This window comes from Haliotis rubra, unplaced genomic scaffold (genome assembly GCF_003918875.1).
Source record: "Haliotis rubra isolate DU_JTF1 unplaced genomic scaffold, ASM391887v1 Scf9, whole genome shotgun sequence".
NCBI lineage: Eukaryota > Metazoa > Mollusca > Gastropoda > Lepetellida > Haliotidae > Haliotis > Haliotis rubra.
This window is the reverse complement of record NW_025767634.1, coordinates 518,639-530,764: the sequence shown is the minus strand read 5'-3', so window position 1 is coordinate 530,764 and position 12,126 is coordinate 518,639. Positions and strand designations below refer to the sequence as shown.

The 12,126-nt window shown below is 39.3% G+C and overlaps 2 protein-coding genes across 2 annotated transcripts in view; both read right to left on the bottom strand.

The window, feature by feature from the left end:
• Window positions 1–975, bottom strand: part of LOC124263884 (V-type proton ATPase 116 kDa subunit a-like) — a 59,612-nt gene extending 58,637 nt beyond the window's left edge. The window contains 1 exon segment of the mRNA XM_046698610.1: window positions 865–975. The gene's annotated coding sequence lies outside the window, so the exon portion shown is untranslated.
• Window positions 976–8,185: 7,210 nt separating this feature from the next.
• LOC124263883 (lysosomal alpha-glucosidase-like) overlaps window positions 8,186–12,126 on the bottom strand; it is a 30,181-nt gene continuing 26,240 nt past the window's right edge. Inside the window, exons 20-21 of the mRNA XM_046698609.1 lie at window positions 9,285–9,434; window positions 8,186–8,251 (exon numbers count right to left, since the gene is read on the bottom strand). Of these exons, the coding sequence (XP_046554565.1) occupies window positions 8,186–8,251; window positions 9,285–9,434 (216 nt within the window). The remainder of the gene's footprint in view (window positions 8,252–9,284; window positions 9,435–12,126) is intronic.

Below are 12,126 nucleotides of genomic sequence, written 5' to 3'. Positions count from 1 at the left end.
GTATAGTAATACATGTGCTCATAATGATAGCACATCACTGGTCATATCCACTAGACCACAACATATTTTGAGCAAGTAGCAAACAAGTACTCCACATTTCCTTAAACCAGCGTTAATGGACTAGTGGCCATGATCTAATGTGGTCCTTGTATTTGTATTTGGTGCCCGAAGTTATGTAATTTGGGAAATAAAGTATATCTCCTTCATATATCAAAGGGACAATCAAGTCCTATCATCAGATATAAAACCTCCTGATATTTCCATGGAAACATTTCGGCTTAGATTTTACTGCTTTGTCAACAAGCTATTCTGAAACGTCCATAACATTAAAAGGAAGTTGTTACCCATAAAACCACTAACTTCTCAAAGTCCATAAAATTTCACAGCTGGAAATAGACTTAAAATGGACGACATTGACTTGAGGGAATACATGGCGGAACTGCACACTTATTGGCAAGTATTTAAGTAACATGCAAGCAGTAGGATTCCGACTTTTATCATCTGCTGATGATATAAGGTTTATACTATTAGTTAAAGATATACCATACATGATATCTGTATAAAGTATTCGTTGCATGAATTCAGTCTGAACTTTTAACTGATACCGTATTGAGGAATGTGACAATACAATCTACCCACTGACAGCTCCATAAATGTAGTATTCAATGCATCCTGACGCTTATGACATTTACCGACCCGTTGAGACTCAGCAAAATATTATTAGTTCTTTTCAGCAGTAAATTTACCAACAATAAACAAAACATTGATAATATGTCAAATATGTTTTCTGAAAATGTATATAATGATACGAACTGGTGGTAAATATGGGTGAGAAACTTAGAAGTTAATTCAGTCCACACATACCTTCCCACTGCTTTGAAACTGATGTGTGTCGATCATGTGACCGGACTAGTCACATGGCACTTGTTGCTCTCACTATGTGACGTCACACGTAGAACTCGGATATCCGTTTTCTGAGGCTGGTTAAACAATCAACAGCATGATGAGTGATTATCAAACAGGTCAAAGGCCTCAACGGGCTGCACCATAACGTGATTTCGATGGCATTGTACACTTGAAAGGTCGACATTGCGATAACAAATATTCATTTGACGATGAAAGGTTGTCCCGTAATGTGTCGTTTGTGTGTACTTGGCGACAAGAGCAGAGATAAGGTCATGATGTGAGTGTGTTTAGTTTTACGCCGCTTTTAGCAATACTCCAGCAATATCACGGCAGGATACACCAGAAATGGACTTCCCATGTTGTACCCATTACTTATGTGGAATTATAATGGAATGTGTCAGTATTTAAAAGAACACAGCTTTGAATACATATATAGTTCATGCGTAACTTCTACGCGAATCAATACTTGTTTTTTAATTATAAAAGATAATGCTCTGACTTGTTATTTATTTGTGAAATGTTCTCCCAGAAGAGCACCTAGTTGGAACGTAGAAAGCCTCAACAGGTTACCACTGTAGTCTTACTTGAGTTAGTTTGTATGTAGAGTAACTGGGGAACTGTCACGCTGCGTGTTGGCCATGAGTTGATGCAGTTACTCAAAATGTTTGACTGACTAACTGAGTTTGGTTTTACGCCGCTTTTAGCAATATTCCAGCAACATCACGGCGGGGGACACCAGAAATGGGCTTCACACATTGTACCCATGTGGGGATTCGAACCCGGATCTGCGGCGTGACGAGCCAATGCTTTAACCATTAGGCTACCCCACCGCCCCCCAAAATGTTTGAAATAAACATACTGAAGTTTAAATGACAGTGAAAGATGATGACGACGACGACGACGACGACAACGATGATGATGATGATGATGATGATGATGACTACGACGACGGTGATCATGATGACAATGATTAAATGTGATATTTGGTTTTCAGCATCACTTCTATTGTCTTTAATATTCTTTTTTATTTTTAAATTTGGTTTTCAGCATCACTTCTATTGTCTTTAATATTCTTTTTTTTTTTTTTAAGACATTTCTCGCAGCGAATAGCTGCAAAATTGCTGATATGTCGTTAAGCAATATTCCCTGACTCACACACACCCTGATGCCTAAGCTATTAGCTCTGTAACATCGTGTTTAGTTTTGATTGCACGCAACTGTCTTTGCAACTTGACTGTCGCAACACATTGTCCTATGATATAACAGCTTGGTCACTATGGTCTTAATTGTCTGAACGCGATTTTCATGCTGTGTACTGGGTCGTTCGTCGTGACATGTAGGGCTGGGACAGGGGTAATGAGTTGGACCCGAGAACCCGTCTCAATACCCGGACCCGTGACTAATCGAATATACAGTGTAATGTTACCCTTCATAATTGTATTGTCTTTGAAGATTTAGACATAATTTACAGTCACTTCAATCGAATATAATACATGGTTAAGATGTTAAAAAACTCGAAATTTTAGCTTCCGAGCTGAAGAATATATTGCCATTTCTTGCAAATTTGATGTCAGGAATTAACATAACGGGTATCCGCGTAGGGTAATAGGGGGTGGGGTACCCGGGTAGAAAATTTGGACCCATCCAAGCCCTAATTTGTAGGCCTGCTGGACAACAGTTCTCTTAAAGATATATAGCTTCCGTGACCCTTCTGCCCTATGTAATTAGGTTGATCGTTAACTGCAGTGTTGACTTACATCACAGTCTGTCGGCAAACTAACGAAGCATGTTTATGACTTGAACACAACTACACAACTTCACATAGTTCTGCCTATTTGCCGAGTGTCCCGCTAAATTGGGTAAGACGACCCCCTCCAAACAGATCCTCCCTAATTGCAGACGAGAAGGGCCCTTTACATCAGTTCAGACACATTCGTTAATTATAAAAGGTTATGTGATTTAAAATGGGGTATAACGTCCCCTTCAAGATAACTGTACTTATATAGCGACGCACACGTGTTTTTGTGTGCGTACGTGCAGGCGTGCTTGGGCGTGCATGTGTGCGTACACGCTTGTACAATCAAACAGAACCGGTTTTACAATGCCAGCCCACCGAGATACCATGTCGCTGTGGAACATGAATCTCCCACTCAGGCAGTCTACTGTCTTGCTGGCGGTGGGGTAGCGGTTAAAGCGTTCGCTCGTCACGCTGAAGACCTGGGTTTGATTCCCCACATGGGTACAATATGTGAAGCCCATTTTCTGGTGTCCCCGCCGTGATATTGCTGGAATATTGCTAAAAGCGGCGTAACCATACTCACTAACTCACTACTGTGTTGCTGTATGTCCCTTAATGTCTAGTCTAGTGCCAGACAGAGCAACAACAAGTACCACCTTTTAACGTCTTTAAGCATGATCATCGTTGTTCGCCTAGAAGGTCTGGGTTCGCTTCCACTCAAATATGGACAGGTGCGGTAAAGTTACCCCAAGCCTTAACAAAATGTACATGATTTGGATCAATGGTTCCATGTAATGTTCGTGCACTATACACACACACACACACCTGTAGAAATCATATTCCATGTAAATTCCTCACTTTCAGAGGAGGTTGAGTTGAGTTGGGCTTTACGTGACATTGGCATTATTCCAGCCATATAGTGACGAGATCAAGTTTCTAAAAACATGCATATTCATTACATTATTATTTACAAACAGAAAATATCATAGCACCAACTCACAAACAAGCAATTCCTCATTCACATTACACTGTTGCAATTTATGATACAGGTCATTACAAAGTGCCGTACTCTTAGATTTCAATACAGGAACATAAATCGTTTATAAATGATATACATGGCAATACATGGTAGTTATCTGACTGTACTCTGATTGGTTCCTGGCATCATGACAAATGACATACAGTGTTCTCATATCAACTTTCTATCACGTATTGGTGGTATCCTACTCATTAAGTGAGTACGGTCTTATGTCGTCTTTAGCTATGTTTCAGCAATATGACGGCAGGGGAGCCAGTATTTTGGCTTCACAGCATTTTATGTGGGGGATCGATCCCTTGTCTTCGGCGTGACGAGCGAACACTTTGACCACTAAGCTAACTCACTGACACCTTAATCATTTATCAAAATAAAGATTAAGGTCCAGTGTAGATACTTCCAAAGGATACAAGGAAGTTCGGGATTCATGGAAAGAAGGGGCGATGTTTAATTGTTTTCCGGGTGTATATGTACACATGTGTATTGAGCAACGCGTAACACTGCTCTTTATGATAGTATCAAGGATAGCCCGGATCGTTAAAATGCACACACAGTGTACAGTACGCTAACATGGCTACGTGTTTGTGGTTAAGCAATAAATATTTACACCTCAGAATAACACATGCTGGGACCACTAACTACAAACGAATTTACCGTATGAGATCACGACTGTCAAGGTAATTTCACCATTGACCCAAGGACTACCAAGAAAAGTAGCTTTTACGTGGCCCTGGACCGCCTGGCGAATGGCGTTAAGGGGAACACGAACTAAAAAATGACATTAGGAGATCACGGATAACAAAGGGAAGTAGATTATGAAATTGACGGACTACGAAGGAAATCATGGTATAAAATCACGAACTACTTTTAGAACGGTTCCCTCCCATTAGCTATACACGTCGTTAGTCACACGCTTATATTGTTCCTAAATCTAACATACAAAGTATGTAGAATGCATACAAAGTTAGATATATGTAAGCAGGTAATACATTGTTGATACAACTGGGTTCTCCAATAAATACAGGTAAAATAATAGAAGTTAACCGAAGTCATCAGGTTCAAAAACAGGGAATAATGGAGACAATTTATTTGACAATTTATCAAATTCATTATTTCTTTTGGAATTGTTTTTCAACTTTGAATGTATCTTTTAAAAACTTTAAGAAATCATTCAATTTTGATACATTTTATTCAGATTGCAAATGTGTCCTTTAGCAGAGAGGATTATCTGATTTAATAGTGGATCTTTTTCTAAACTACCAAACAAGGAATTTTGTCAGTTGCAATTCTTGTATGATTTGAGTATAAGACGATCTTACTATTTGATCTACTTGTACATCAAGAACCCGCGAAGATCCGGGTTAGAATTGGTCTTCAGCAGCCCATGCTTGTCATAAGAGGCGATTAAAGGGATCGGGTGGTCAGGCTCGCTGACTTGGTTGACACATGTAATCGTATCCCAATTGCGTAGATCGCAACTGAGAGTGGATACTAGAGGCCGAACTAGTGGATGCTCAGCTGGTGGCCTATTTGAGAGTGGATACCCAACTGGTGGCCTCTCTGAGAGTGGATACCGAACTGGTGGCCTCTTTGAGAATGGATACTCAGCTGGTGACCTCTTTGCAAGCGGATACTCAGCTGGTGGTTTCTTTGAGAGTGGATACTCGGGTGGTGACCTCTTTGAGAGCGGATACTTAGCTGGTGACCTCTTTGAGAGCGGATACCCAACTCTGAGAGTATATACCGAACTGGTGGCCTCTTTGTGAGCGGATACCGAACTGGTGGCCTCGTTGAGAGTGGATACCGAACTAGTGGCCTCTTTCAGAGCGGATACTCAGCTGGTGGCCTCTTGAGAGTGGATACTCAGCTGGTGGCCTCGTTGAGAATGGATACCGAACTAGTAGCCTCTTTGAGAATGGATACCGAACTGGTGAACTCTTTGTGAGTGAATACCCAACTGGCGGCCTCTTTAAGAGTGGATACTCAGCTGGTGACCTCTTTGTTAGAGGGTACCTAACTGGTGCCCTTTTTGAGAGTGGATACTCAGCTGGTGACCTCTTTGAGAGCGGATACTCAGCTGGTGACCTCTTTGAGAGCAGATACTCAGCTGGTGACCTCTTTGAGAGTGGATACCCAACTAGTGGCCTCTTTGAGAGTGGATACTCAGCTGGTAACTCTTTGAGAGCGGATACTCAGCTGGTGACCTCTTTGTGAGTGGTTGGACAAATAGTGGCCTCCTTGTGATAGGATATCTATTGTTGGTGTCAGATTGATCTCTGGATCTTCATCAAGATTATAATTGTTCCTTAAAGGTTGTGAAATGTAAACACTACAGGTTGGGAGCTGTTGAAATATTGCTCAAGATAAAGGGAAAGAGGACGTTTGGTTGAAGTTGACAGCCCACTTGTCATACAGATTTTATGCCACTCTGAATCTTTCTGCATAGATCTAAATATGAGATACAAGAGGATGTCTCACCAGTCCCCTTAGTTTTAAGTTCAGTGGGTACATTGGTGGCAGTGAATTGACTGTTTGATTGTTATTGATAGATAACAGATCATGGAGCTCACGTTAAAACTTCTAGACCAAATTACCTTCTTTTCATTTTGTCAACCTGAGCAAAAATTGTGACTCATATGTGGGTTGGTGGGGTAGCCTAGTGCCGTAGTGGTTAAAGCGTTGGCTCGTCACGCCGAAGACCCAGGTTCGATTTCCCATGTGGGTCCAATGTGTAAAGTCCATTTCTGGTGTCCCCCGCCGTGATATTGCTGGAATATTGCTAAAAGCGGCGTAAAACTATACTCACTCACTCTGACTCATATGCATAAAGAAACAGAGAAGGACTCCCAAATGTCACTTAGATGTTATCAATGAGGAAGTCCAGCATTTCACATTGTTTTCTCAGTGAACTCAAATGACATTAGCTTTCTGACAAATTGTCCTGAACCTCTGAAAATTGATGCACTTAGATCTATTCTCACAATGTTTATTACTTCATCGATCAAGGAATGACGTTTTCGTGCAGTTTGTTGTTTATCCTACAAAGTAAAAAAAAGTGTTTTTTTGAGGTTTTGAGAAATCACATGGGTGTTAGTTCCACAGTCTCAAATACTTTCTGTGAATGTAAAGAAGTTCTTTCTTGAAAGCGTTAAGGATTATATTTAATCTTTGATGCAGTGATTTGGTGGTGCACCAAGTAAAGAAATACAAACATCATATATATATGTAAAATATAGAGTTTATTATTTATGTATTTATACCTCCAGACAATTTACCACTGAAATGTTAAAATGTGCTGATTGAAGGCTTTCACACACATTCATCACAGGTATCACAGGGTAACTCAAACCACGTATTTGGTAAAACTTTACACTCCGTTTACATATCAAACAATAAACATGTACAAAATACCCCAATCAGAAAACAAACAAAAAACAAATTAGCCATACTGCACAAACACACTTGGCCCATTGCACTGTTGAATGAAACACAAAACACAGTTTCTGCTTGCCAATGTTAGTTTCATGTCAGTTTCTGACTGGGAGGAAACTGATGCATGAAAATGTAGTCCTATTATATATCAAGGCATCAATGTCAAGAATTTTGTAACATAATTACATCTGTGACATCTGACCATGTTAAATAAATAAATCACAGTTTTCAACTCTCAAGCTTCTCAATGAATTGTCTATTCTGGTTTTCATGTACTATTTCCTCCCTTTAAGAGACTGTCACCATGGTAACACAGGACGAACATTCACAAAGTTTATACATTTCACATTTATACATTAATTCATTTGATATGATTGGTTGAAGGTCAGTTTTAATCAAGAAATATATTATTTTATGATATTATAAACGTGAAAAACAAAACAGTATTTCAATAAAGTTCAACACACCAAATGTATCTATAATAGCAAAAAGATTCAAATCCTTAGGCAAAACCAATCATTTGCAGATCTGATTTTTTCTACCACATTTGTCATTATTGTTAACTTGCTATGAAGAAATTCATTGAAATTGATGACAATAAATATATCTGTATTCTAATGATACATCTAAAAATTATTTTTATTTACTTCTGGCTTGCTGACCCTCAACTGTTGCCTATTTTCCCAAAGGAACAGAGAATATAATCTGAATGCACACAGACACAGAATGGAAAATACATCTGTACCATGATGCTTTTGAGCATGGAAAAAGTTCATCATCATCATCACCACACACATTTTATGCTCAACGTGTTCAACATAGAAGACACTATTACAACCCAGTAAAGCAGCATTAATCTCATGTGTTCATGGCATTAAGTGTGCAAAAGCTTTCAGTGTAGCAACCAAAATTGACATTTAGCATGTTTATTGTGGAATTTCCAAGTAAACTTAATTATATTTATTCATTCATGCCAGACCTTCCACATCATTGTAAAAGAAATTTCCCTTAACCAATGGATTTATAATCATTTATGTATGTGCCATTATGTTAACACAGAAACATTCTAGTCCTTAGAAGGTCCAGGTCATTGTGAAAGGACGTAGCATCTTGGCACGGAACTCTGTCACGTATATCACCTGAAATAAAACATAAATTGTGTTAATAATATTCACAAATTGTCTTAACAGAGATGGTTTGGATAAATGTCACTTCTAATAGTATTTCAGTCATATCATTGGACCCGTGAAGGTCCGGGTTAGAATACTGATCTTCAGTAACCCATTTTTGTCGTTAGAGGCGACTAATGGGATCGGGTGGTCAGGCTTGCTGACTTGGTTGACACATGTCATTGGTTCCCAATTACGCAGATCGATGTTCATGCTGTTGATCACTGGATTGTCTGGTTCAGACTCGATTATTTACAGACCAATGCCAAATAGCTGGAATATTGCTGAGTGTGGCATAAAACTAAACTCACTCACTCAGTCATATCATGGGAGACAACTCAATGTGGATGAAAGCCAAAGTATTACTCTGTATGGGTTAGGTGCTGATAAACCTAGCAACATAATTGTGGCAAACCATTATTGGAATCCCTAATATAGGTTCCAGAAACATTATTGTTGCAAACCATTATTGGAATCCCTAATATAGGTTCCAGAAATAATGGTTTCCATTCATGATTTTAGGTTCCATTCATGCTTTCAGTGTGTGAATCTGTGTAGATATTAGTAGTGCCTTCGATGGCTGGGTTTCTTGTGCTCATCTACATTGTAGCAGGGACAACTATGTATAATGACATCTAAGACTTTGAAAAGGTTAAGATTATAATAAAGATGTAACAGACTGTAACAGATGTCATATACTCAATGACTGTCAAGCAGACAGCAAGAAGGTCGGATGGTCGTCAGCATTCCTGAGCATATTGACATTTCTGTCACAACAAGGTTGGGTGGTTGAAGGGAGACAACTCTAAGCTGTCATGTGGTTGATTATGTCATATATGGAGGGTGACCTTTATGAGGTTATTCACACAAGTTTTACAGATATGTCTTGGGTGAAAAGTTGTTGTTCATATGATATTTAGAATTAAGATTCTACACATTGAAATTTTTTCAGTCAGGTAGGCTGGGTCATCCAATCACCATAAATATAAAGTTCATAACTTACCTCTTGGAAACTGGAATATGTAAACTGAGTACGTATTCCGTTGACTGTGACAGTTTTGGGGGATGACGTTACACCCAGCACAGTGACATTACCCAGGATCATGGGCTCGGCTGTGTACCCAGCTGTCACAATGTTAGACCTCAGTGTGTTCTGTAAAAGATGATATATAAATCAGCTAATTAATGTATCAGCAGAAACTGACCCCTTGCCTAATTAGGAGATAAACCTACTGTGTGGGAAAATCAGAGGTATATAACGGAATTATAATAGCTCTAAATTTAATTTAAAACCCGAGCGTGGCGTGAGGTTTAAATGAACAATTTAGAGCTATTATAATTCGTTATATACCTCCTGATTTTCCAACACAACTGGTTTATCTCCATTCTATGACAATTTTATGAACAATTTCAGGTGGAGCTCTTTCTTTGGTAACGAGTCAATGCATTGAAGCGCCTCGCATTCCAATCTCAAGTGGTATCAAGCCCGAAGCGGGGTGTTTGGTGGCAAACCCGTCAATGACTAACAAACTACAGATTCAGTAATAACAAATCACGCTTTTGTTTTTCAATGCATCAATCACCAATCATTAACTGATAAGTTGGAAAACATATATCAAATAAGTTTAAAAGCTTGGTTCACATTTGAAAATTCCACCAGTAGACCCTTTCCCCACCAGAAAAGTGGTAGCAACCTCATGGCCTTGACCTTTTCTCCGAAGTCATTGTTTACATTTACGTGCAAATTTGGAAAGTTGCGACAGGAGAGCCTCTGACAGTTTGTGCAAGGTTAACCTGATTGTATGACTGAGATAGTCTTTGATATCTAATTACTGGTACTGGTACAAAATTTAAGAGTAGAGGCTTTTGCTGTAGCGAGAAGTCCGTGTTGTGCGAATTTAGAGCTGTTGAATTTTTAAGCCCTGTCAACTTGGCGATTTCAGCACCTCTACGTCTGCGTGTGACAGCTGTAGTGACTCTTACACACTCATGTGTGTACTTTGTGCTCAAATTCGATTCTCTGGGATATTATTTTCTACATTTTGGAAAGTGTTTTGTGACCTAGTGGCTTCAAAGTGCAGTGAATTCAAATTGAATCGGTTAAGCTGGCATGTTCACGAGAGTCTGTTGACAAAGAGCCAGATTTGTGGTGATATTTCGAAAAGGATGGATCAGGACACGCAGGGTGTGCCTCTGGCATAAACATGGTAAGGTAATTAATTATACTTAATAGACTACATTAGATCAAGCAGTGTAATGGATAAGAAGGATCATGACTAAGCTAAATAACTTTTCAACGATATTATACATTTAGAAAAAAAAAATATGTTGGGCTAAACAGAGCGGTTTGCAGATTCTGTAGATCTAATTGTGTTTTACTACCGCTAAATTTGAAACAGTACAAATTTCAAAATATCATTTTGTTTGATTGATAACCCAACTGTTTATTTATGTGGACGGAAGGCATTAAAATTTCTTCGTTCGATGTTAATGCATCCTCCGTTACGGATCAAGATCAGTGGCGATATCGTTGACCAGCTGATAATAAATTTAACACGAAATTTTGTAGCAGTCTATTGCTGGATCTATTCTGACATAACATAGAATCAACGTAAACAAATTTGTTTTTGCTGAATTTTTATTAGGAAAGCAGACGATGTTTTGATCTTGTTCGACTGAATATTTGTTTCCATGCTTTCTTTAAGTACTTTTGTATGTATAAACACCTATTGCTGTGATTTACGCAAGTAGTGAGTCGAGCCCGTCATCGCTAAATCCATCTTTAAAGACATATGTGCAATTTCCGACAGTAAAATCGCCGTAATTTATCGATGCATCGGTAGGTTGTTTGGTGTCCGCCATGTTAGTGGGCAGACAAAAATAGTGCATTACCGTAAACCATGTATGATTGCGCACGGAAAACAGAGACCTGTATAACGTGATTATATACCTCTGAATGACTTTAATTAACCAATCACAATCCAGTGTTTACTGAAGTCATGGTAGAATATGCATTTGGTCCTACCTTCGTCTTACAGAATGTAATTGTGAACTGATACCACTAAAAATGTAGACTTGATGTGGTATGTGGCGATAGCAGTTTGATTGAATTGCTATATTCATAATCATTTGCTGTCTTCACAAACTGAACTTACACTGTTTGACATCACATCCAAAGCAGAAAATTCAAATTGCACATATTCAGATGAGCCAGGTCAGGTCATTGTATTTTTTTACAAACCTGGAGAGGTTATGAATTCTTTGAAGAAAAGTCCTCCTTGGGGTACATATAAGCATTAAAATGTCCATTTTAAAAGCCTCAACAACAGTTGTAACAATATTTCAATAAAATATTTTACCAAACAAAAACTTCGTTATGTGTGGTGAGACCACCCTACAGGGCCCGTGGGGGCCCCTACAGCTCAAGCCCCCTAGCAGGTAACTCTGGCTGTGTACCTCGTACCTCACTTTTCATGCTGAACGTGTCAGACAGAATGAGGGGAGGTGGGCGGCCGTACCCCAAGGAGGACTTTTCTTCAAAGAATTCATAACCTCTCCAGGTTTGTAAAATTCTTTTTCAGAAGAAGTCCTCCTTGGGGTACATATAAGCATAAGACAGACTCCCAACGATGTTGAGTCGGGAGTGGTATTCTGTCTGCCTAACATACCCCCTAGTTCAGTCGAAGGCACAGCCGAAGCCGCGACAGAGAGAGAAAGTACACTCACCTAGTCACCTGACCGCTGATGTCAATCAGGCGGGGGCATGACAAAGCGGGGAAAAAGGAGCCTAGCCGATAGGCTATTGGTGGAATTTATAAAAGGCGGGGCCCTTAAGTCCACCCCAA